This window comes from Zerene cesonia, chromosome 18 (genome assembly GCF_012273895.1).
Source record: "Zerene cesonia ecotype Mississippi chromosome 18, Zerene_cesonia_1.1, whole genome shotgun sequence".
Taxonomy (NCBI): domain Eukaryota; kingdom Metazoa; phylum Arthropoda; class Insecta; order Lepidoptera; family Pieridae; genus Zerene; species Zerene cesonia.
This window is the reverse complement of record NC_052119.1, coordinates 8,250,069-8,274,234: the sequence shown is the minus strand read 5'-3', so window position 1 is coordinate 8,274,234 and position 24,166 is coordinate 8,250,069. Positions and strand designations below refer to the sequence as shown.

At 31.5% G+C, this 24,166-nt stretch overlaps 1 protein-coding gene across 1 annotated transcript in view; it reads left to right on the top strand.

Moving 5' to 3' along the window:
- Positions 1-24,166, top strand: part of LOC119833839 (D-beta-hydroxybutyrate dehydrogenase, mitochondrial) — a 46,512-nt gene that overhangs the window by 6,300 nt on the left and 16,046 nt on the right. The window contains exons 2-5 of the mRNA XM_038358039.1: positions 4,748-4,867; positions 8,653-8,832; positions 20,820-21,023; positions 22,901-23,054. Coding sequence (XP_038213967.1) covers positions 4,757-4,867; positions 8,653-8,832; positions 20,820-21,023; positions 22,901-23,054 — 649 coding nt within the window. The 5' untranslated portion in view covers positions 4,748-4,756. The remainder of the gene's footprint in view (positions 1-4,747; positions 4,868-8,652; positions 8,833-20,819; positions 21,024-22,900; positions 23,055-24,166) is intronic.

Genomic DNA, 24,166 nt, shown 5'->3' with positions numbered 1-24,166 from the left:
GCATTACATGCGAAGTTAACATTGCATATTGCTTCTACATTAAATCAATCATCAACATTAACAATCCGAAAGAATGAATGCTTCACTATGTTTTTTATTAATTTAAATTTCCAACATTCCAAATTAGTACCCATAACTTCTCGAAAACTCATATAGGTATTAAAATTACACAGTATAATCAAGCGCAAATTAAATTTTAACACATTATCCACCATCCAGAACAAGGTTCGTTAAAATATAGTTGTTAATACTCATGAACATAAGCCACTATACGACGCTATCCTGCGTTTGCTAACGACTGTGATTGTTATTTTGTTCGCTTAATAGCAGTTGGGAACAAAGTTGCCCAGAGTAGAAAATGTGGAATGAATTTGTGGGTTTGTTTTTGTTGTAATAAAACATTCTGAAGCTGTTCGCAATCGTAATCTAATGTCGCAATTTGATAAAAGAATACATGTAGATATGAAACCTATGAAAAGTAATATATTTATAGCAATAGGGAATGCATATTGCAACCTAAATTGGATATCGCTTGTATCGGAGCAGTTTCCAAATTATTAGAGATAGGTAAAATTTTCAAAAATAGTAAGTAAATTATCGTCTTACCATTGTTCAAGATACCTACCGGGAATTTTAACCCCAATGAATGATCGTACGTAACAGTACGAAAAAAAAATTGCCATTGTAATTATGTTTGGGTGTTAGCAGCATAAGTAAATTAATAATATTCTTGTAATATATCTTAACAGCAAGTCTAAGTTGAACATAAAGAATATTAAATAGACCTCAAGATATATTCAGACAAAGGCATTTTGGATAGGACAAGATAAACATTTCGCTCATTAAAACCCAGAAAGGACTTAAATGTTGCTAAACACATTTCACTCTCTTTAAATATTAGGCCGCAGACGTCAAAATATGTTTTTCTTTATGTCGATTTAAGACAAAAAATATTAACTCTTTAAGAACGGAAATCACAGCGAAAGTTAAGATTCACCGCCCCCACATTCTATTGAAGATGGAACTGACGTCAGCGCGATCCAACAAAACATTGTACATTTTTTGTACTTCAAATTTCCGATATATTATGTATGAAAAATCAAATCAAATTTGCATTACAACATAACTACTGATTTCAATTTTCTGAAATAGCAAATAAATCACTCGATATGTTATTTTAAGACTTAACTCCTCTAAACTGGGTTACTTGCAAAAGTTTGAAAACACACTGCAATAAAGAGATTGCGTTAATGGATAAAATAAACAAGTCACTCAAAAGTTGAAAGATTAGTGGCGAATAAAAGGAGTAGTAATATATGACTTGAAAGATATAAACCAAACCACTCTATGTACGTACATACATATTGGCCAGTCTACAAATGTAGTCATAAATACGTCTATTTAAATAACTGTAGTCTTAGGAAATTTTGCGTTCTACCACGTAATATAACTTCAGATTTTCGAAAAAAATCTCTATGAAAGTCTTTATACGTGTTTTTTTTTTTATGTCATAGCGGGCAACTGAGCCGGTGGTTCGCATGATAGTAAGCGATCACCACCGCCCATAAACATTCGCTAAGGTTGTACCTTTGCGAATGCGCTGCCCGCTTTTATGGGGTAAGGGAAAAGGAAAGGATTAACGACTGGAAAGAAGGAATGGACTAGGACGGGTGAGGAAAAGGAAACGTGTATGTAAGAATAAAGATATTTTTTACGTTTGTTCAATAGATGATCATGGTTACTTCCTAATTATAAATTATATATTTCTATACTTAATATTATGAATGCGAAAGTAACTCTGTCTGCCTGTCTCTTATTCACGCCTAAACCTCTCAATTACATTCATTGTGTACGGTTCAAAAACAATTTATAATATTTTTTGAAACCTTTTTCGATATAAAATAGCATCTTATTTCATTTTTCTAACAAATCACATAAAACACGACTTATTTTAAAAAATAAATACTTGCGAACTGTTTGAAACTTCTAATCATATCTCATAATCGAAATATAATGTATTCGCAAATCAAACGATACAACAAAGCCAAATTTTTTGCTTAAAATACATCCACAGTAATGGAATAACGCCATCCACAATATATTTACTTATGAAACTTAATTACAGTAATTACCTACGTGAAAAAGTCGTAAAAGTTAATGTGGCTTTATAAAATTTATTTTTATCTTCGTAATATAACCCACCGTATCTTTATTAATGTAATTATTATTGCTGGTCAACACTATAACCTTTTTTGGAGGCGGGCGGAACTTGATTCGCTATGGTGTTGAAATATGCTAATGATAAATAATGAATAACTTAGAACGAATTAGTCAAATTCAGGAAGAAATAATTACTTAAAAAGCTTTCAAAGATCGCTTGTGGTGTAAAAATGATCTTTTTAATTATTAAAATTCTTAAAATATACGTTAACTCTAAGTTTGTCTATTACTCTCAATTATAAAAGATGTTACAGTATCATCGTACGCGTATGCATATAAATAAACAAATATTCCTTGAAATATTTCAATCTTATAATCTTATTGCCAGCGTAGACAAAGAAAAACATAGCGTCAGGTAAAATCTCGAGTCTCGAGGCTCTACCTGCATTCCTTGGGTTTTTCGGGATAAAAACTATCATGTGGCCTTTGTCAGGTTTCACACTATTTCTGTACCAAATTTCAACCAAATCGGTTCAGTGGTTTAGGAGCGAAAGAGACAGAGACATATGCATACAGAGTTACCTTCGCATTTATCATATTAATGAGGGTTTTCAAGCTATATAGAAGATTGCCATGTTTATAGATGAGTAAATTTTCTTACGCTCTTGTAATCAATCAATGTTCAATTACCACTTACTTTTTCTCCGTATTAATCTTTATCTATACAGATACTATAAAGCTGTACTGATTGTTTGTTTGGACGCGCTAAATTCCGAAACTACTGGACTGATTTGAAAAATGATGAATGTATTTATTCAATGTATTTGTACGTAATCTCTGGGCAAATAGGCTATATGTAGTAAAAAATTGGAGGCATGTGCGGGTTGCTGGCTTGCAATAAGGGATATTTAACTTATTCAAATATTATTTTAATTAAATGCATCACGATTTATTTTGTTAATTCTCAGTTTTCCGATTGTTCGTTGACATGAGTTCAAAGCATATATTTGTGTTTACAATTGCTGATAAAACAATGGGATTTAAAAATAAATTTCATAATTTCTCCACTCCACACACGTTTATTTATATCACATATTTGGATGTTTCGTATTGTTTTTTTTTTATTAAATGCGATATTGAAAAATGAAATAAATAAGTTTATAATAATGAATCAGTGTAACGTGAAATCGTTATCATGTTTAACAAACAGAAACATTTTCCATAGGAAAATGAATCGTCGTCGTCGTCTAAATATACAATAATTGTTTCCTAGTTCAATGTCTCAGAGTTGGTTGGAATCTTCTTATCTTGTTATTATTTTATTTCTATGTAATTATCTTTTTTAATAGACACGCTATTGTGCCATAATCATTTTCAGTGAAGGAATATAAATGAATCCATATAAATGCCGACTCGAATCATAAAAATAGGATATTGATACGATAAAATCATACATATTTAAAAGATGTAAAAATAAACACAAATCGTCTGAACCTAAAAATACCAACAATTTTCTCTATTTATTTAAGCTTGACTTTTCATGTATTCATATTATAACAACAATTTCATTATAATTAGACCAAAATTTATACGGCACTACATCACTTGATGTTATGGTTAATGTTCTAATAATTAATATGCAACATGTTTGGCAATATTTATGAGGAAATCGTGTGAACTCCCGTGTACCGTTTTGGGGTGTGGGGTAGATGCTATATTCATTGATGACTGAGAACCTTTTGTTATTTCTCATCAAGATTACGACTCCTGTAGTTTATATTTCCCCGGTTTTTTGGAGTTTGTAAAATAAGTGCACTATAGTGCATATGATAAAGTATAGACAAATATAGATTCAGTTTACATGCCAAAATTATTTATAGCAAACATGAAATCCGAATCTCGCGCTACAAAATATCATTCCCATTTTAATTTCATACGAACGTTTAAAAGCAATTGTAAAATACATTGAATTGAAATCATCTAGAATTAACAAACGACATGCAATCGGATATTTCTGGGTGTGCCTGATGAGTTTAACCTTTCAATCGCTTTTTGTTTATTATTTTACTGTATTGAATTGCAAAATTTTAAGGCTTCCTATTCTATTTTTGATATGTATACGAAATGAATGTAAAAATCGTTAATATATAACAATGTTTTCACCTATTTACACTTTAATTTACTAAGTGCATAACTACTGTTTATTTCTGCAATATATGTGAAAAAGATCAGGTTTTATTTGTTTTCATTAAAATTAACAATAATTATGAGTGAATGTATTAAAAACTTTTAATTTGCAAATGCACATAAGGCGGCCTTATCGCTGGCAGCCATCTCTACCAGGCAACTCAAAAAAGACGAGGAGAACATTTAATGCACCGAGGTGGTGCACAATAAATAAAAGTAATAGAATGAGAATAATAATTAGTATGTATTGTATATAAAATATAAACATTATAACTCTGCCAACAAACAGTGTTTTCAATTCCTGATCGATAATATAAAAGCTACGTGTTTACATACGTCTTTTGATTTTTACTCGACAGATGGCATATGGAACTGAAATATTCTTTTAATCTGTTGTTAGACGTACAAAATGGCGGCAGGGGATGTGACCCGGCGCGCCTCGATAACTGCGCCCTCGATGCATCGTCGACCTTCGGCACGCCGCGGCTCCCTTATTAAGAATCCGCAGACACCCTCCCAGGTATTGTAGAAATATTATTACTGTAGTCGTTATCCGCGACGTCTCGTAAATTAGGGAGTTAGGATTTAAATTTCACCAACCATTTCGCCGGTTCCACTTGGCTTTGTCTAGCAATCCACTTGAGACTGAAGAATGGAAAGCATATATTAATTGTATTATTATTGCTATGGCGAAACATATCAAACATCAAATAAAGAAATAATCAAATATTGTTTAAAATATTTTTTAACTACCTACCTAGTAATCTTTAGGTAGGTAAGCCAACAACGTGGATATTTTTAATGAACGACTCATAGAAGAAAAAAATGTTGGCATCTTGTCCTATAACGTGGATAGAGTTAAAAAGCAGTACCCACACTGGAAAATTTATTTTCAGACATTCTAATTAACATTATTTATTATTCAAATAAAATAACGAACATTCCATTTGAAATGTTAACAATATTTGCAATATTGATTTTTCTTTCACTTCACAATAGAGCGATTATATGGCATGATTTTTCTGTCTGGAATAGATACGAGGCTAGAAAGTGATATAGGCTACTAAATATACCTCAGCAAGACACCTCATCCCCATGAGATTTTCCTTTGACGAGGCGCGTGAAGCCGTCGGTGCGAAGCGAACGTATATGTATTATAAAAAAAAAGCCACGTAACAAAATGCCCCTTAAGCAACACACAAAAATAAACTTTTAACAAAAACGTATTCTATTCAGCAGTATTTTTATACTTGCAAATGTTTATTTTATATAGATAATTTTGTTATGGAAATTAGTTTAAATATAAATTCACACAAATGAGTGGGTAAATAGAATTATTTTCTTGAATTACGAAAAGATTTATTAAAATTACCTGCCTACGCTATGTTCAGGTCTTCAAAAGCTTACGTTGAATGAAAGAGTGATCTTCACTGAAAATTTATATATTGTGAAAGTTGTAGATATCTATAGGTACATTGTTAAACTTCTATAAAAGGAACACAATATAATACCAAAATATATGAAATGATATTACGTACATGACATTAGATAATGAAATTTGCAATTCTCGTTCAGTTCTAGTATCTTATTGATTCTGATAATGGATGTGCATTTAATATTTATAACAATTTTTTTCAATTTAAATGATCGGCAAATAGTTTCTTTGATTTGTATGCAAGTGACCCAACCAAACTTGATATTCTATACTATTTCTAATTAAAAGTTTGGTGATGATTGTGATGTGCAAGTCTTCATATTTCAGACGAAATGCCGCCTTGAATACAGTCAAAATTCATTAATTGTTGAAATTTCATGATTTGGCCCGAAAATAACATAGTTAAATAATTCATAATAATAATTTGCTACAATTTATTCACAACCTACACACAAGTTCTCATGAATCAGTGCATATGAACGTCGCTTACTCGAATTCATTGTATTAAACATAGAGTCGTAAAACATTTGATGCATTCTATGCGAAATAACATTTATTGCGCTTAACTATTTACAAGAAAACTCGACCAATTTCACACATGGTCATGGGCAAACAGAAATAAACTTACGACATACGAGTATGTTTCCTGATATCTCACTAGATTTACGACTATAGGCAGAAAATGGCAAAGATAAGAATCATGCCATTTGACTGTGATGTCTGATCTTTATTAATGCTGAAATGTAAAAAACCACTGAAAGGAAGAATCTATTTCTTTTCGGAAGACTCAGTTGGCATATTAGTAAGTGACCTCGACTTTTTTAGAAATATGTTCTGTAATACCTACACTTTACGTTTTATTTGTACATAGGGCAACGAATGTACTGTATAAATCAGTTTTTTACAAACATAAATAAATATGTTCTTACTAAGTATCTTAAGATAAGGTTGAAAAACGCATAAACGCCTTTTAAATCTGTATGTGATGTATTATTATAATATAGTAAAAGTGCAAATAAATGCGTCACCTTATCCTGTGTAATTTATCACTATTTTGATTTACATTTTATGTTGTAATGGGATTATTGATGCAGAATTAAAAGTATTTGAATATGAGTTATAGCGTCCTGAAAAATGGTTTATTGATTTTGAAGGATATTCTATGTATTTTATACATTTGGCTATAAAAACATGTAGCTATATACCTCTAAATAATATGAGAGAAGACAATGGTAAATATTGTAGTTGATCCTAAAAATACAACGTTAAATGCCTGTATTTATACAGCTTCTGACCGACTGGATTTGTTTATTTGAGAATTCCATTGAAATTCATTTAGTTACGTCAAAGTTTTGTTAACTATAAATCTTTGATTTACGTGAATGAATAAGTGTTTTAATATCAAATGTTATATTAAATTTCATTATTTTAAATGTTGTATTTATTACGGAAACAAAAATTATCAAATAAATTATCTATGATATAGATGCATATTAAGAGTTACATAACAACAATTTTCGATAAATAAAATACGCAATACAAGAAGTATAAATTATTCTAATGTTACTAATTTGAATATTCGTAATAGGTTATGAATATGTTTCTATTACAAGCGTGAGAGTGCAGTTAAACCATAGGTTATGTAAACTACATACTCGTAATCCGCAGATTATCTCACTGAGTACATTTAAGTGTGAAATATGGCTTATATTCTGAACATTAGTAAGCTAATTGATACGATGTTCTATTTTATTTATCTGTGTCTCTTTCTATTCAATTCTATCCACGATTACGATGAAACGTGGAATATAGCAAGTGAATATAAAATTTTACCTCATAATAAAAGATTGAAAATGGTTTTACAATCATTATACAGCTTGCCATTTCCATATGTGATATAAATGCAATAAATTCTCTCGGATACCGATACTGACCTTTAAAACTTTATACGATATAAATTCTCATTTATAGTAGATTTCCCGAACAACAGTATCTAAGTATTTTATTTCAGATGTTTTATCAGGAACCTTTTTTAATGCTCATTTTGCGCATACAATTTATAATATAATATTTATATTTTTTTGCGGACAGTTTTTTTGCCTAGTCAAATAAAATTCCATGGGCATGACATGATTTAGCACGGCACAAAGGATCTTATGTCATTCTGTCAGTGTCCTTACTATCTTCAAACACAAAAATCATATCATAAAATCGTTCCGTTGCGAAATGAAAGAAAGACATACAACAAATAAATCAACACACAAACGATTATGTGTGATAAATGACATTAGTAAAATTATAATAGACTATACAACCATAGATCTATATAATAAAAAAATACGGATTTATACTGTTTATATTTCTACAATTAAATACATATCACAGTTAAAGTAAACGCTATATGAATGTAAGTATGGGAAAATAAACTCAAATAAACTTTCTCTGACAAAAGGAATGTGTCGTAAATCTTGAGATTATCCATCCCTTGTTCCGATTGCCTAATCTTACTAATAGATTAGATGCAACTAACTTGTAGTGGAGTCCTTAATTACATTTTAATTGGGATTTATGACGAAATAATAATTATTTCAAGGAAAACTAAATGTATGTTATTATTCGAATATATTCGAACACGTACGCTGCATTGAGTATTTCGATATCGGTAGAGAAATTAGTGTCTAAACAAATTTTTAAACAAATGATAGTAGCCTGCTATAATATTCTTGCTCTTACTAATAAATACATAAAGCTAACTAACTATTGCGTTAATCTTTTATAGTGCATTAGTACTGATTAACGTTCTCGTTTCGTTTACTTAGTTTTATTTTAAGTGGGTGTTATTCCTTAATTAATTACTTCTTTTTTTCTAGGAAGTTCCATGGGATATAATAGACAGATGCGCATTACCCGTGGTGCTGTGCCACGCCCTGGCTGTGGTTCTCTCTGCACTTCTCAACGCACTGCATATCAGCCAAGTGTCAGTGTTCACCCTGTTTCTATGGTTTGCCATTTCTGTCACTGGATCCTTGTGGTTCTACCATAACCTGCAGGTATGTAATCGTTTTGCTCTTGTTTTACTTGAGATTTATAAATTTAAGTAGAATGTTTAAGAGGCACGATATGTGAATCAATATGGACTAATGTATTTTGATTTACGTTTGCAAAAACTTCATCAGTCTAAAAAAGGAACCCTGACGAAAAACAGTTTTAAAAGACATTACACAAAAACACCTGTTATTCATACATTTGATCTTATCTATCAAACTTAAATGCAAAAACGCTCACATAATATTACGACATATGACTTGATTCTTGTTTCTTTAGTTATAGTTAATTTAGTAAAATTCTCATGTATGACTGCCCACTAGACATTCAAAATACTCGTGGTTTTATTACCATCAGGCGAACTGACAGCTCAGTTGACATTTAAAAAAAAATGACTGGGCAGTTTTTTTTTTGTAATTACGGTCAAAAAAGTGAGGATAAGGATAGGGGCCACGGATTCTACCACCTTCAACAAATGCTACTAATTCACGACGATCTTCTGTGGGGGTGTAGTATCTTCCTCGCTGCAAGCCAAAGCGTGCTCGACTCCCACGCTTCAGGTCTCGAAAGAGTAGAATTTATTCTTTCTATCTTTTTACATTGGACATATACCGATGAATCATATTGTGTAGGAGCAGGTCTTCCTAGCGCAGTGCTCTCTTCTTGATCAACAGACCACGCATATATAACTAATAAATTAGTTAGTAATAGTTAGTAAATGTAGATAACTACAATCCTATTAATATCTTACATAACGAAGAGTCTGTTTGTTTGAGCGCACTTATCTCAGGAACTAGTGGTTTGGATTGAATTTATTTTGTTGAACAGTCCATATATTGAGAAGGGCATCGACGACATTGGTGAAACCGTCGAGGCGCAGGAAGTTTATGGAAAATTTTCAAAACAATAAAATTTTTCCTTAAGTTCGTACCAAAAAAAACACAAGTGATGACACTTTATTGTAAAATTCTAAAATAAAAATAACTCCCTATATGATCCTTATTTTATAGATGAATTCTTGACATTTACGATTATGCGTTAATTTGGTAGAATAGTGGATGACGTACAATTTAAGATATAAAAAGGATATCCTCACATTCTCTTGTTTTCTTAATTTATATAATCTAATGTTTACGTAATTGAATCGTAGCTAGAATTGATTTTATGATTAACTAAATTTCTTTTGCTTTGAATAAATTTCGGCTGAAATAAAAGTAATTTACTCTCACAGTGATGTGAATATAGATTTGTGTGGGTGTCAACTTGGAAGATATACCAAGTTTCTTTAAATGCTTGGCGCAATAAAAAGTTATATCCATATTAATAGATCATCCCCCTATGTGGGCGTGACGGTAAAACTTTGTTATCTAGCCCAAATTATATTTTATACCGTGCACTGCGCATAGTAGTAAAAGTCCACTACTTTATGACTCGTCATATTTTAGGAGCTATTTAATCAAACAAGATGAAATTATGTTATCTTCAATATTTGTATAATCCATTACTACATATACTTTTAATTCAAATATTTATTAATAGTTTAAATGCCAAACTGTGCTTGTTAGGTTGTTTATCTTTCTTTATGAAGTTTATAAGAAGCGATTTTATGATATTTGATTTTGGTTTTGGAATCTCGGGATAGAAAGGAGACAAGAGAGTGATATAGGTTATTTTTTAGGTGAAACACGTTAATCCTATGGGAATCTCGTTTAAAAGCTAGTGTTACTTGTATTGCAAGAGCACATAAATAAATGCGTGCCATAATAAATGAAAATGAAGGAAGATAACTTTTTCTGTCTTTCTTGAACTTCACTAACCTCGTACCTACGTCTTAGTCTCTTCTATGGCATTTAATCTCATGAATTTTATGTTTTTCTTATACCCTACCGTTTTATTACAAACATTAATATTTAACAGATATTTCAATTGCAACGGGCTCAAACTCAGATAGTTTCACGTATAGTTTTGTCTCCCGGGGGATCAGATGTATAATGTCTCGGTCAAGTTAGTTTGCTGATAACTAAAAAAGATTAGCAAAACAGATGCGTCTGGACGCTCTACAGGGGATTATTATACGGATACTCTATTGGAAGAAAAGGAATTAAAAATAACTCGAAGGAAAAATTTACAATAATCCGGAATAAGTAATCATTCACAATTCACGGAAAATGTCAATTGTATTAATTTATGATTATTTATAAGTTGTAGCTACATGTCGATCCAAATTATATAATTACTTTACCTATTTACGTCTGAAATGAAAATAAAAGAAGCAGTTTTATAATTATATCACACCATGATATAATACATATTTCATTAATAAAAGCTTCGTATTACACAATTGTCTAATACGAAGAAAGAAACGTTATTTTTAGCGCGAATAACAAAGAACGCTTCAAATGGTTCTTTTATAATGTAAGCTCCCAGTAGAATTTGTAAGAAATGTTGTAACGTCATCAACTGATCGTTTAACTTCTTAAATGACAAAATGGGTTGATTATGTGACAGATAATGTAAATATGTCAGATGAGGAATTAATTCTCGTTGGTGTCAAATAATATTGTCGGTTGTGTCATGTTTGTGCGATTTCATGTTATGATAACATGTCAGAATTATCTGATGAAATTTTTATTTTTTGCTGTGTTCTGTTTCCATTTAATTACAAAATATATTCAGTTAAAAGTTAACGATAGATTCCTTTTCGACAATATTTAATTGTATAAGTAATAGAGCTACGCATTTTCTGTTTTATGCTTAGCTGTAAATAAACACTGAATATTTCGTCTGCATTCTGCATGATTTCGTAAGTAAAAAATATGTTGAAATTTTGTTGAAAAAAACAATAAAAATACATTGTATCACATATCACGTTTTGCAGCGGTTTAGACAGTACAACTCAAACAAAGGCTTACCTTGGCGACATTTCTTTGCATGAAAAGAGCTTTTTGTTTAAATTTCCTAGTAACCATTGTTTCGGTGTCAATTGTAATTTTTACTGTGCCAGATTCCAGAAAATACTTGTTTATTCAAAAACAATAATTAAAATTGTTTGAGAGTTTTTAAAAAACAAAAGATAAGGGTGCTTAATTGACTACGAAGCCTTAAAACTTTTGCGGGTGAAAACATGGTAATATAAATTCAAAGTAAAAATTTCAACGGTGCTCCTAAATGTTTCCTCTTGGTGCATCATGAACTTTAACAAGCAATAAATTAAAAAAATCCCTATTAATAAAAGAATAACAAAATCAATATAAACGTATTTACTTGTTTCTCTCATATTTCGCTATAAGATTGATAAGAAATATTAAACAAAATATCAAATATATTATTGAAGACGTTCCAAAAATTGGTTTCGCAATAAAATACCAAGTTTCATAGAACATCCGATAGAGCTTTTAATTCCCGCCCACGGGCTACGCAGCTCGCATTCAGCACTGACGTCAAATGCTGATACTGTTAAACTTTCTGAAATGGTAGATACGTAAACTTCGGTTTCTGTGGACATGGCTATCATTATTACTTGGCAGCCTAAATTACAATTATAAAGAAGGCTTGTTTTAATTTAAATTAGTAAAATGCGGTAAAACATTTTATATTTAATTTCTTTAAATATATTTCATGTTAGTTTTTTTTTTATTTTTTTTTCTTTCGAGACTCTGGACTAATCTCAATATGGTGGAGAATTCTTTTATGTATACCCAGAGCCTTTAGAGAAAGCGCCCTGGGTTATTTCGGACACCCACTGATTTAGTGGGATACCGACTAAACTCCACGTGAAAGGGCCACGTGCTAGCTATAACTAGGAAAATACCATCTTCAACTTAATTCCAAAACTAATAACAAATTGAACCGATGCAGCCACTCGCTTACCTCATCAGTATCCCACGTACGATGCATGAAAATTTCAGGCTGACGACAAATCACAAGTCTACATACAATTTGCATCTCAAAAGGATGTGGGCGTTACTCTATCCGTGATTATACCACGATTTCCTACGAAACGAGTAAACCCGGGTAATCCTGTTTGAATCTGCACACGTGCCGTAAATGTGAACTTACTAAATACATTGTCGCTAAACTCAAAACTGACAAACGTGAATGTATTAAATGAGAAAGCTCCAATATTGCACATCACATGTAAGCTCATATACTTTTCATTGTTGTAATATTTGCGTGTGTGCGTGTGTGTGTAAAAATGTTGTCTCATTAATAGTTGACACTGCTTGAAGTACCAAGAGCACGTTATATAGGTTTAAGAAAATTATGCTTTTCTCGTAATACCTATATCAAATGCCGAAGAACAATAAAATAGAATGAAAATTGAAATGTGACAAGAATACCCTACAAACGTTCGTAGCGAAAGTTTTAACGTGAACATTACGCATGTTGTTCTCAGAAAGTAACCTAGATTTTGAACAATAAAAACAACTTAAAACTGGCAAGCGTCCTGAAGCGAAACGTAGGCGTTCTATGTCTCATAGCCATGGTGCCACTGATATCTTCACTTAAAAGGTCATGCTATAACGTGGGATGAACAAAAGCATTCAACGATTTCCATAATACTCACTCGCACAGATACATGTTCTCAGTTTTATTTGCGGCGGATTTCTAAACCAATAATGTTACCCATTCATAAAGATGAGTCACACGGCTTCGGCAACTCCCAATATTGTACTAACTTAACTATGATCAGAAAACTGATTCAAAAACTTGCGAGTCACGTCCCTGTCATGACTCATGCCCAAGAACGTTATTACTCCTACGCGTAGCGCGTATATCGGATTTAATCCGTCTTACAGTAACTTTAAATGCATTCGAAAACTAAATTGTATAAAATATAATGAAATAATAACAATTACTGTTTTCCACAAATTTATATTCAGCAACAGTTATCTTGGTATGTAATTAAATAAAGTAAGAAAGCGCATCAAGAAGTGTGAACATGGATTTGAATGGCGGGAATAGGAAAGAATAAAGATTAGGTTAACTTATTGAGATTGCCTACGTAAAGTCTAGCGGTTGATTTTGTTATTAAAACAAATCATTTTAAGCCGAGTCAACCGCATTTTTAAGTTTTGTTCTCACCTGTATTGACCGAATGGCTGGCTTTCAATCTGATTTAACTAATAGGCAGCAGGCTTTCGATACACAAATAAACACGAGTCGATTTTGTCCTGTGAAAAACAAGTAAGGTCAGGCAGCATTAGGCTCTTGGATAGAAAATAAAAAAAAAATTGCCTCAATTTTTTTTTCAGTTCTTACGAGTGGCCAGTGCTACACTTCTATTATAAGGTTTTATATTTTATGGCAATTTTATCTGGTTTTTATTGAATGCATGATCAAAATAAAAAATAAGTCAAGCGAAAATCCTGTGGGAAATACATCTCCCAAGAATAATATGAATGAATGAAATAAGGTAAACTAGGGTCAGTGTTATTACAGTACATTATGAATGGGGTCGTAGGTAATAATAGTAACAAGCCAGGTGGTTTTAAGCGTACCTGCGTTGTACAGGGTACACAACGGCACATGTTTGCACATTTCAACGAGTTTATCTAATTTTAGATCGAGCCAATATTGTGGAGCAATTTATCGTCATCTAACACTATAATTTGCTACTTATCGTCGTTTACATTAACGTCCAAAATTATGTTTACGTCAATATATGTTTAAGCTCAAAGGCAAAATACAAATAGATTAATTCGTCTACAACTAAAATTGTAATAGCGATTATGCATTAAACTTATGAGTTTAACTCGCTTCAATTGAAATATAAGTGCAAAAGTACATTTAATTTTAACAAAATTCTTCAAATCTCGATCAATATTAAAAGACTTTATGAATAAGACAAATATATTGCTTGAATCAATTTTGCTTACAAAACTTTCAAAACTTTTCTATGCGCGTCTAGTCTCAAACCCCAAAATATTTTTGATTAAATGGAAACCCTTAACCGTTGTGCCACCATCAGTAAAGTAGGGTATTATGTTAAGTAGTTAATAAACCATGAAATTGAGTCATATCAGTGGATATATACTTCGTATTAAAACGATAAATAACCACCTACGCTATTTTCCGGTTATAGCGATAGTGAATCTACATAAAATGAAAGAAATACGAGATTTCCTTAGACAAGACTTTTCCCGTTGCTTTCAATAATGCCGACGTGCCTTTTCTATAAATTATTACTTAGGTGGTAAGGCGAATTACTTAGACAATTTGTAAGTTTGCTTTCCTACATTTACAATGATTTAAAATTTTGTTATGCTCGATTATAATATCCTAAAATAGAATAAACTAACAAGTATACTTTCGAGTTATTATGCCTATTCAAGTATATTTTTAGAGAGATTTTATTACGTAATCGCGGCCAACTGAGCTGGTGGTTCGCTTGATGGTAATCGAACACCCATGAACATTCGCATAGATCGAGCCGCAGAAAATGCGTTGCCCGCTTTTAAGGAGTATAAGATATGGATTAACTCAGAAGAGTGAGGTAAAGGATATGGGAAATTCGATTCAATATCTTATTCTAATTCTAATTCTATTCAAAATCTAACTATTTTAATCTTCAAATTGTTCTTAACTTATCTGAAGAACATCAAATATTTTGTAGCAGCGACCATGAAGTTCATGCAGATATCGCTCAATATGTATTCATAAATAATTAGTTACACAATATTGCATACCTTTAAGAGACAAAGCTTGAAAAAATGAATCGGCATTGGTAATTTTGATAGCATTATAATATAAATAATTCGGTTTTACAATTTAGAAGCAGTATTTTAATTAAAAAATGTATTGGTATTAAATATTGTCATAGATTATGAAGTTTTAACATGCGTTATAATCATTGTTTAATAGTTTTATGATTGAAAAAGCACCTTTTACGAAAAGAAAATACTTTTACGAATACTTACCAAGCACTCAAAATTTGCTTATTACAAGAGGTAAATTATTTCTCCATCCTTTAACAAAATAGATATAGATTCAATTTATTGTAGGAATTAATATTATCTGCAGCAAAGAAATCTAAAATACCCTTAAGCCTTTATCCTGAATTATGAAAGTCGTGCGTGTTACAGAATTTATTGAAATGTCCTCTAAAAATGGAGGACTATTTTTATAATGCTCTTAAATTGATTTGTTTGCTCAATTCTCGTAATTGTAAGTTTTTGTAAACACAAATTTATTAGTTGTAATGGAATTACTTCAAGTCATAATAATGTACTATATAATAATAATATAATAATACACCTATAGTTATAAGTTGTAATATGTATAAAAACAATAATCCTAAAAATACTTAATAATGTTTTAAATGTTATGTGAAATTATTGTCAGGGTCATTACAAAAATGAGAGAACGTATTTTGTTGAATGTTTAATTATATTACACCGTAATAATTAAAACGTTCTACTTACATTAAATATAAGCTACCGTATATAAGGAACATTAATCGCACTGGATTAGCTTTTATCATTAACCTATTGCCTAAAGACTCTAAATGAAAGCTTGTGGTGCGTATCCATACTAATATTATAAAGCTGAAGAGTTTGAACGCACTAATCTCAGGAACTACGGGTCCAATTTGAAAAATTCTTTCAGTGTTAGATGGTTCATTTATTGAGGAAGGCTCTATAGCCTCCTCCATAGCCTATGCTATATATGTACCATAACGAAGCCGGGGCGGACCACTAGTATACTAATGTAACGTTCTTACGAACTGTACAATACAGCTATAAGCTCGGTTCCTGCGAATGCTCGGATCTTTATTTGGCTCAAAAGTTAGGAACGACGAATGCTTGATAATGAATATATACCCACACGTAATTGTTATTTTTACATAATTTTGCCTGATCTCAATGTCTCAGGTAATATAAAAAACGTAATAAATCACGATATCGTTTTTCGTATAGATTTATAAAACAAAGTCATATATATTAATTCGTATAAAAATTCCAGACGATACATACGAATAACTGGTGGCTATTTTTGAATTAATTCAAAGTATACTTAAACAGCATTATTAATTAGATCCGAAATTCCGTTGAAATTCCTATATATGATTGCGTAAGGCCAACGTGTGTCGCCAACCATCAAAGGACGCCTGTTTGTTGTTTTGTATTATAATGAGGTCATTATAAGCCATAAAAATAGAGAATATAAATATTGACTACGTCCAACAGATGCTGCAGTATAAATATACACGACATTTAAGCTGGTATCTGAGCCTATTTATCTTGGCAACATCGGAAATAGAAATAGGCATAGATGAGATTTGCATCTATTTATATTCTGAGTGAGCTAAGGTTATAAATAGAATTTCAATTTCAATAATTAAGAATCATGATCAAATTAGTGACGTATTTGCAGTTACCACTGTAATAACATAGCACTTCTTAGAGAAGGCAGTCACTTCAAAATAAACACGACCGAATAAAAATTCTTTTGACATTTTTAGATTTAGAATTTTATTTAAATATAAATGCCAGAGAAGAAAAAAAAATTATGCAAATTAACATAACTGAACTAATTACTTATGAACAACGGTTTTCGTAAATATTATAAACGATAGAACAAACTAAAAGCCCTATTAATAAAGATTACAACAGTATCGAAACACAGTTCCGACACTCGCCCAGAAATTTCTCCAGAGTCGTAACAATAATTACTTATATCATATTCCATTGAAATTATTCATTTTATTACAAGTAATTTTCCACAAGTAATTACAAGCCACAGGTATTTGGGTGAAGGCCACAACTACCCATAGGGAATACACTCTATAAACTCTGCTAATGGAATAAAATGGATCCAGGCCAAATTTAAATGGCTATTTCGGTTCACGAATTCCTTTTTCTAAGAAACGTTTATTTCGTTATTTTACCGAACTGTAGTAATTAAATAACATAAGTGAAATATCAATGCACTCATTTGACCTTTGTGAAAATTCTAAATGAATTTTACAATATCTTATAATGGGTGTCTATATGAAATACTTTATTTAATAATGTAATTTAAAACTAAATGCCTCTATTTCAGGACAAAAACTACGTCTATTTAATTTTAAAAAATCATGCAAGTTTCTGTTCGTGTATATTTTAGACTAGCGGTCAGCCCCGGCTTCACCCGTGGTATATGGCCTTCCTCAATAAATGGGCTATCTAACAATGAAAGAATTTTTCAAATCGGACAAGCAGTTCCCGAGATTTGTGCGTTCATACAAACAAACTCTTCAACTTCATAATATTAGTATAGATATCCACAAATCAAGAAACTAATTGCAAAGTAGCTTTACATAAAATATTATTCACTTAAATTATCCACCCCTTCATTAACAGAGCTACATTGCAATATCTGTGATGTGACGTGTGCCAATACGACAATTCATTATTATTTTTTTTTAATTTTGGCTATGTTAGTTGTATATTTTTTATTTATTTTTTTTTTATTACAGAGGCGTAGTTTTTTCTCCTTACTAAAACTAATAGCTAATAGCTTTGGCATTGTAATTGTATCGTTAATATAATAATCATCAGAAGTTGGAGCCATTAATAAAATTGAACTACTCATAATAACATAATGAATATTTACATTTGTTTGCCAGACTTCTCTGAATGTAAAAGCAGTATTTACAAAAATACGTAGGTAAATCATGACTTCAATTTGTGGTCTGCCTGATGACACATACTATAAAATTTATGCACAAAATACACATCTGAGAAGACATTAAACGCTTTCAGAAGTTTATACCTCTGAAAATCCATAAATCTGAAACTACATTTTAAAAAGGTTTTAAACACCTGAGGCGAAGACGTGAGTTATTATTTACAGAGTATAAAACCATTTGTTTATAAAGCTTTTACGATATAAGTATTTGAATAAACAGTTGCATCAGGCTTATTTCACATATCTCTTTATATTAGATACTATGCTGCTTATATTATTATACATGCAGTAGTATGCGAAGACGACAATGTGGGTATTTTCTTTAAACTATATTATTAAATTTCGTAATTTTATAAAGACCTAGTAAAAAAAATATCTCCAATTCATTTCTGCTTTATATCTATTAAAGATATCAAAACTTCAATCCTATGTCAGCACGTAAATAAAATGTAATCGTGTCAGCAATTTGTTTGTAATTTGAGATATATTTGTTTGAGATTATTGTGGGAGTCGAGCATGCTTCGGCCCGAATTGGGCCAGCTCGCACCGGGGAAATAACACACCCCCACAGAAAACCGGCGTGAAATAATAGCATGCTTTTGTGTTTCGTACGGAGAGTGGGGGAGCCGGAGGCCCGTTTCCTTTTCCTGACCTTTCCCAGTCCATTCCTTCTTTCCAGTCATCAATCCTTTCTTTACCCCTTAAAAGCGGGTAGCGCATTCGCAAAGGCACTACCTCTACGAATGTTCATGGGCGGTGGTGGTCGCTTGCCATCGGGCGGACCACCAGCTCAGTTGCCTTGTTATGACTTTGCTATGACATAAAAAAAATAAAAATATAAGCAGAAACATATCGTTTAGACGATATACGTAGAGACGCATGAACTGACAAATTAAATGTTCTCTTATAGTATTAGAGTAAATATAAACGACAAGTAACTTGACAGCTTAAAAGGGTAAAATCATAAAATAGACAAAGGTATATCATGGCCTACATGAATAAAGATTCAAGACAAAGAGCCGGTTGGATCATACTAACAATAAATTTGCATTTAATATAGCTCATATACCTGTGGACCCTTTGAAGCTTAGTAAATTTAATATTATACGATATCCTTTAAGTACGTGTCTAATCGAATTAAAGAAATGGCGGCGAGTGGTGCCAACCTCAGTGTATCTTGCGTCATCTGTGCCATTCGAAAGTCCAATATAAAAATAGGCTAACGACCGTATGCACAAAATAGATCGAACTAGGACTGCATATTTTTCTAATTTTCTACTTGTCGCCTACAATTTTTAGTCTTCCATGTTATATAATATGTTTTTATGTATCTTTTTTATCTCGTATCTGCACCGGTCAGTAAGGTATCATCACTCATTTATTCACGAAAACAATATATTGAACGTGTTAATGATGGAAAATATACATACATAGTAACTCACTTTAATTTAAGCTTTGTGCCGTGGTTATTTTACAAAACGCTCACTCCCACGGAACAAAATCGAAATGCAGACATAATTTGATTCTCTATTCATAGGATGAGGGCTGAATGAAGATTGTTATATCATAATAGGGCTGGCGACGAAATGAAGTTTTCGTTGGAAATAGAGCGACAGCTTGATTGATGTCGGTTATAATGACGGCTAAGTGAATATTTTATTCCTTTTGAAAGTATTAGAGCATGTGTGCCGTGACGTTCGAGGTTAAATATTTTCGGGTTGGCAGTTAATTCTTAATCTTACGGCTCTCAATGGTTCTAGTCACGCACTAATCAGTATAATAAGCCATTCGCATGTAATAAAACGCGATGACAATTGCGTGAAAAACATTTATAAATGGTGTGCGATGTTATTTTTTTATATTGGGACATGACATTTCGGTTTTTGTAAATCAGATAAAAAATAACATAAGAAAAGGTCACTTTTCTTTATACGGTTTTTATAATAAACTTCCAACGTTTTGATAAATTCATCTTCAGGCAAAAATCTTGCATATTAACCGCCTAATTGGAAGAAACAAATAAGATCATTTGATCTTTATCAGCATAACATTTCACTATCTTATTATTAATTATATTCCCAATTTATTTGCGTCCAATTAAGCGTTGTAAAAAACTAAATAAAACGAATATACAATGTGACGTAGATTTAAAAATAATAAAGATTATTTAAATTTACCAGCAGAAGCAAAAATTACTCGTTCTGAAAACGACATTGCACTGCTTTTAAAAATAATCGTGTTTATTTCGAACACTTATCCAGACGTAAACAGTTTTGTATGTGATGACGCAAGATTATAAATAATTGTTTGTTGTTGACAGGTGACCGCAGCCGGCAAAGCTGTACTTGTGACTGGCTGTGACAATGTTCTAGGTAATGCTCTAGCTAGAAGGTTGGATGATTTGGGATACCACGTGTTCGCTGGCTTCCAGAGCAAGGCTGGCAATATTGACGCGGACATGCTGAAGGAAGATTGTTCTGGAAGGTTGCACACTCTGCAACTGGATGTGACGTCTGAAACTCAGGTATATTTAAACTGATTATAAGTTCTTGGTATGAAATGAATCACGATATGAGAAATGTGTGAATTACAAATATCCTCATAAGTATTTTTTAAGGGATAAAAGTCGGCCCGTCGGTACATTCCTACAAATAGATGTTCTTTAAATGTGACATACACGCTGGTTGCTGTTTTAACGAAATGAATGCCTTATTTTCTACCAGTGCTTCTTAAGCCAAATAAAAATAAACAAATATAGGAATTACAAAAACTACAGAACTGTACGGAAAATTATGGAACAGATTTTTTTTTTATCCTACTTAATATTATAAATGCGATAGTTTGTAACGATGTGAGTGTGTTTGTTGCTATTTCACGCAAAAACTTCTGAACAGATTGCAATCAAATTTGGTACGTAGACAGATGGACAACTGGAATAACATAAAGGCAACTTTTTATCACGATATTCCTACGGGATACGGACTTGCGCGGGTGAAACCGCGGGTCGCAGCTAGTATGTTTATAATTTGATATTTGCATTATGATTTGATATAATACCATCTGACGATAAACGTTTGTTGAGCCTATTTTAACCAGATAACTGAGATTAATTGTGTAATTTACACTGTTTCGCATTACTTTCATCAATATTTATACAATAAATACATACTTCAGGAATAAAAACACCATTAAGTAAATTTAGTCAACCTTTATGGCCGATGTACTGAGAACAGTCGCGCCATAAATTTTGTCTTATAACGCTTCATCTTATTACAAAAAGTCTTTCAAGTTCCAAAAGTAATTAAACTTTGGGAAGGATTTCTGCGTAAATTGTCTTCAAATTTAATGTTGTATTACTTAGTAATTAAATCTAAATAGTGTTTTATGCTATTTCATAATATTGCGCTATGTGGTTTTTAAAAGTCTTCAACTTTTATATAAACTCAACTTTATACACATTTCACATTAGAAAAATCTACTGTACTTATAAAAACATAAAAAAAAAATTTACTCCATTTTATTATAATCATCTCTCTATTAAATTCTTGTGTCCATTCAGTTGGCCATCAATAAAAGTTAAATTTAGAATAAGTTATATTTTTTCAATAGAAAAATTTCACCCAATGTAATAGAAAGATATAGCGGGAAGATAAGAATTTTCGCTTAAAATGTAAAACACAGTAATCCTTTCGATTTGAAATAAAATACAGTTAACGCACGTTACAAGGAAAATGCAATGATTGAATTTATTGCTTCTCAATATTTCTAACATGCACATGTGTAAAAGTGTAAAATTAATATAATTTGTTTTATAAGAAATAAACATTAAATGTATTTCAGTTTTCCAAAAAACATTTTTAAAAACCAAGGAATCACTCAACTGTTAATTCAAAACTCCAAAGTTACGTTTTGTTGTTTTCCACCGATTGACGTGAAACTCAGAAACATTCCTTAGTTTAAGCTCATGCATGGTTTATATGTAAATTCATAAGATTTTATTTCAGTAATACTATACGTTATTGCTACTACCCAATAATAACAAACGAGATATGTTTGTAAATTATATTTATGTGTTTTGAATTACGAAGATCAATGACTGTAAATTTGTTTATTTAAATTAATTTAAGCACATCACTCGAGCTCCGTTTCATACAAAATTCACATTTAAAATAAAATTTAGATCAAACATGTTATATATATAATGAACACTAGGAAATGCCAAACACATACTTAACATACTGAAATAACGTTTGAATATTATTTTAATTCTTATAAAAATGTAACCACCTAATAATTGCAAAGAGAAATTTGTATCACATCTACAATGCTATATTCCATCTTTGACTACCATTGTCGCCCTCTAGTGACAAAGACTTAAACTATTTCAATTCAATATTTCAGATTCTGTCAGCGTCTCTATACATTGTGGATCACCTGCCAGAGGGTGCTCAGGGGTTGTGGGCGATCGTCAACTGTGAGTCTTGGTGCGCTCTCGGCGAACTAGAGTGGGTGCCGTTTTCAGTCATCCGGCGAGCTATGGAAGTCAACCTTTTGGGTTCGTATTTAAGTTCAAAATAGTTCAGGTGACAACCGACAGATGGAACTAGTTGTTCGAAATTTTCAGTATGTCCTACGTAACGCAAAATTTTGGATGCGCGATTACTGTTGGTTACTTGATAGAAAAGGTGCCCCACCTGTCCCTTTTCTTGCTTTGCCCTAAACAAAAAACAAAACGCAATTCTCAAGCGAAAAGGCTACGAAGGGAATTTTTGGGTGAAAATGGGAGGAAATACGAGTTTAAGAATAACGTATTTAAGCATTTTATTTAAAACTATTATTTGTTGAATCCTCTAATATTATAAACGCGTCGTATGGACATATGAATGTTTGTTACTCTTTAAATTAAAAACAGCTGATCCGATTTTTATGAAACTTAAAGATATATCGTATGAATTATCACATACTTCTACTATTCGTCCGGGCATCAACCCGACGCTTAAGATCTTAGCTTGTTTGCATATACAAACATGTATAAAATTTTCCCTATAAAAATATGTTGCTTAAAAAGTTTTTATAAACTTTTTTCGTTGGCCTGTGTTAATAAATTACTATTAGTGTATTTTCTATATGTATGAACGTTACTTATTAGTATAGTTATACTTAGGTATTCCCTTCTGTATTGTATGAATGCCGTCACCAGATTTAAATGAGGCATTATTTAGAGACTCGAAATTTTTACTCGAAAATGTGAAAGGCGTTAAAAATTTCAAAGAGTTTCCATATAAATATTTTAATAATTGCCCGTCGCGACGTATCCTTGAATAATATAATATTCAAAAGAGCGCACTTTTGTATATGCTTTTAATCCGTTTCTATATATAATAATATATATAATGAAATATATTCAGTTCGACTAAATAGGATTAAATTAGCTTTCATTTAAAATAAAGAAAAAAGTCGTTTATATTTCTTTTAATCAAAGAAATAGAACTTTTTTCAAAATTTTCAGTAGAGATTTTCGGATGAAATGTGATTAAACTTTATTCACACATCAGTCACATCGTGTAAAACGTACTGAATACATATATCAGTACTAGACTACAGGCCCATATAGAAAAAATTACGGGTCATTTGAACCACCAGGTGACCTATCTAGAACGATATAAG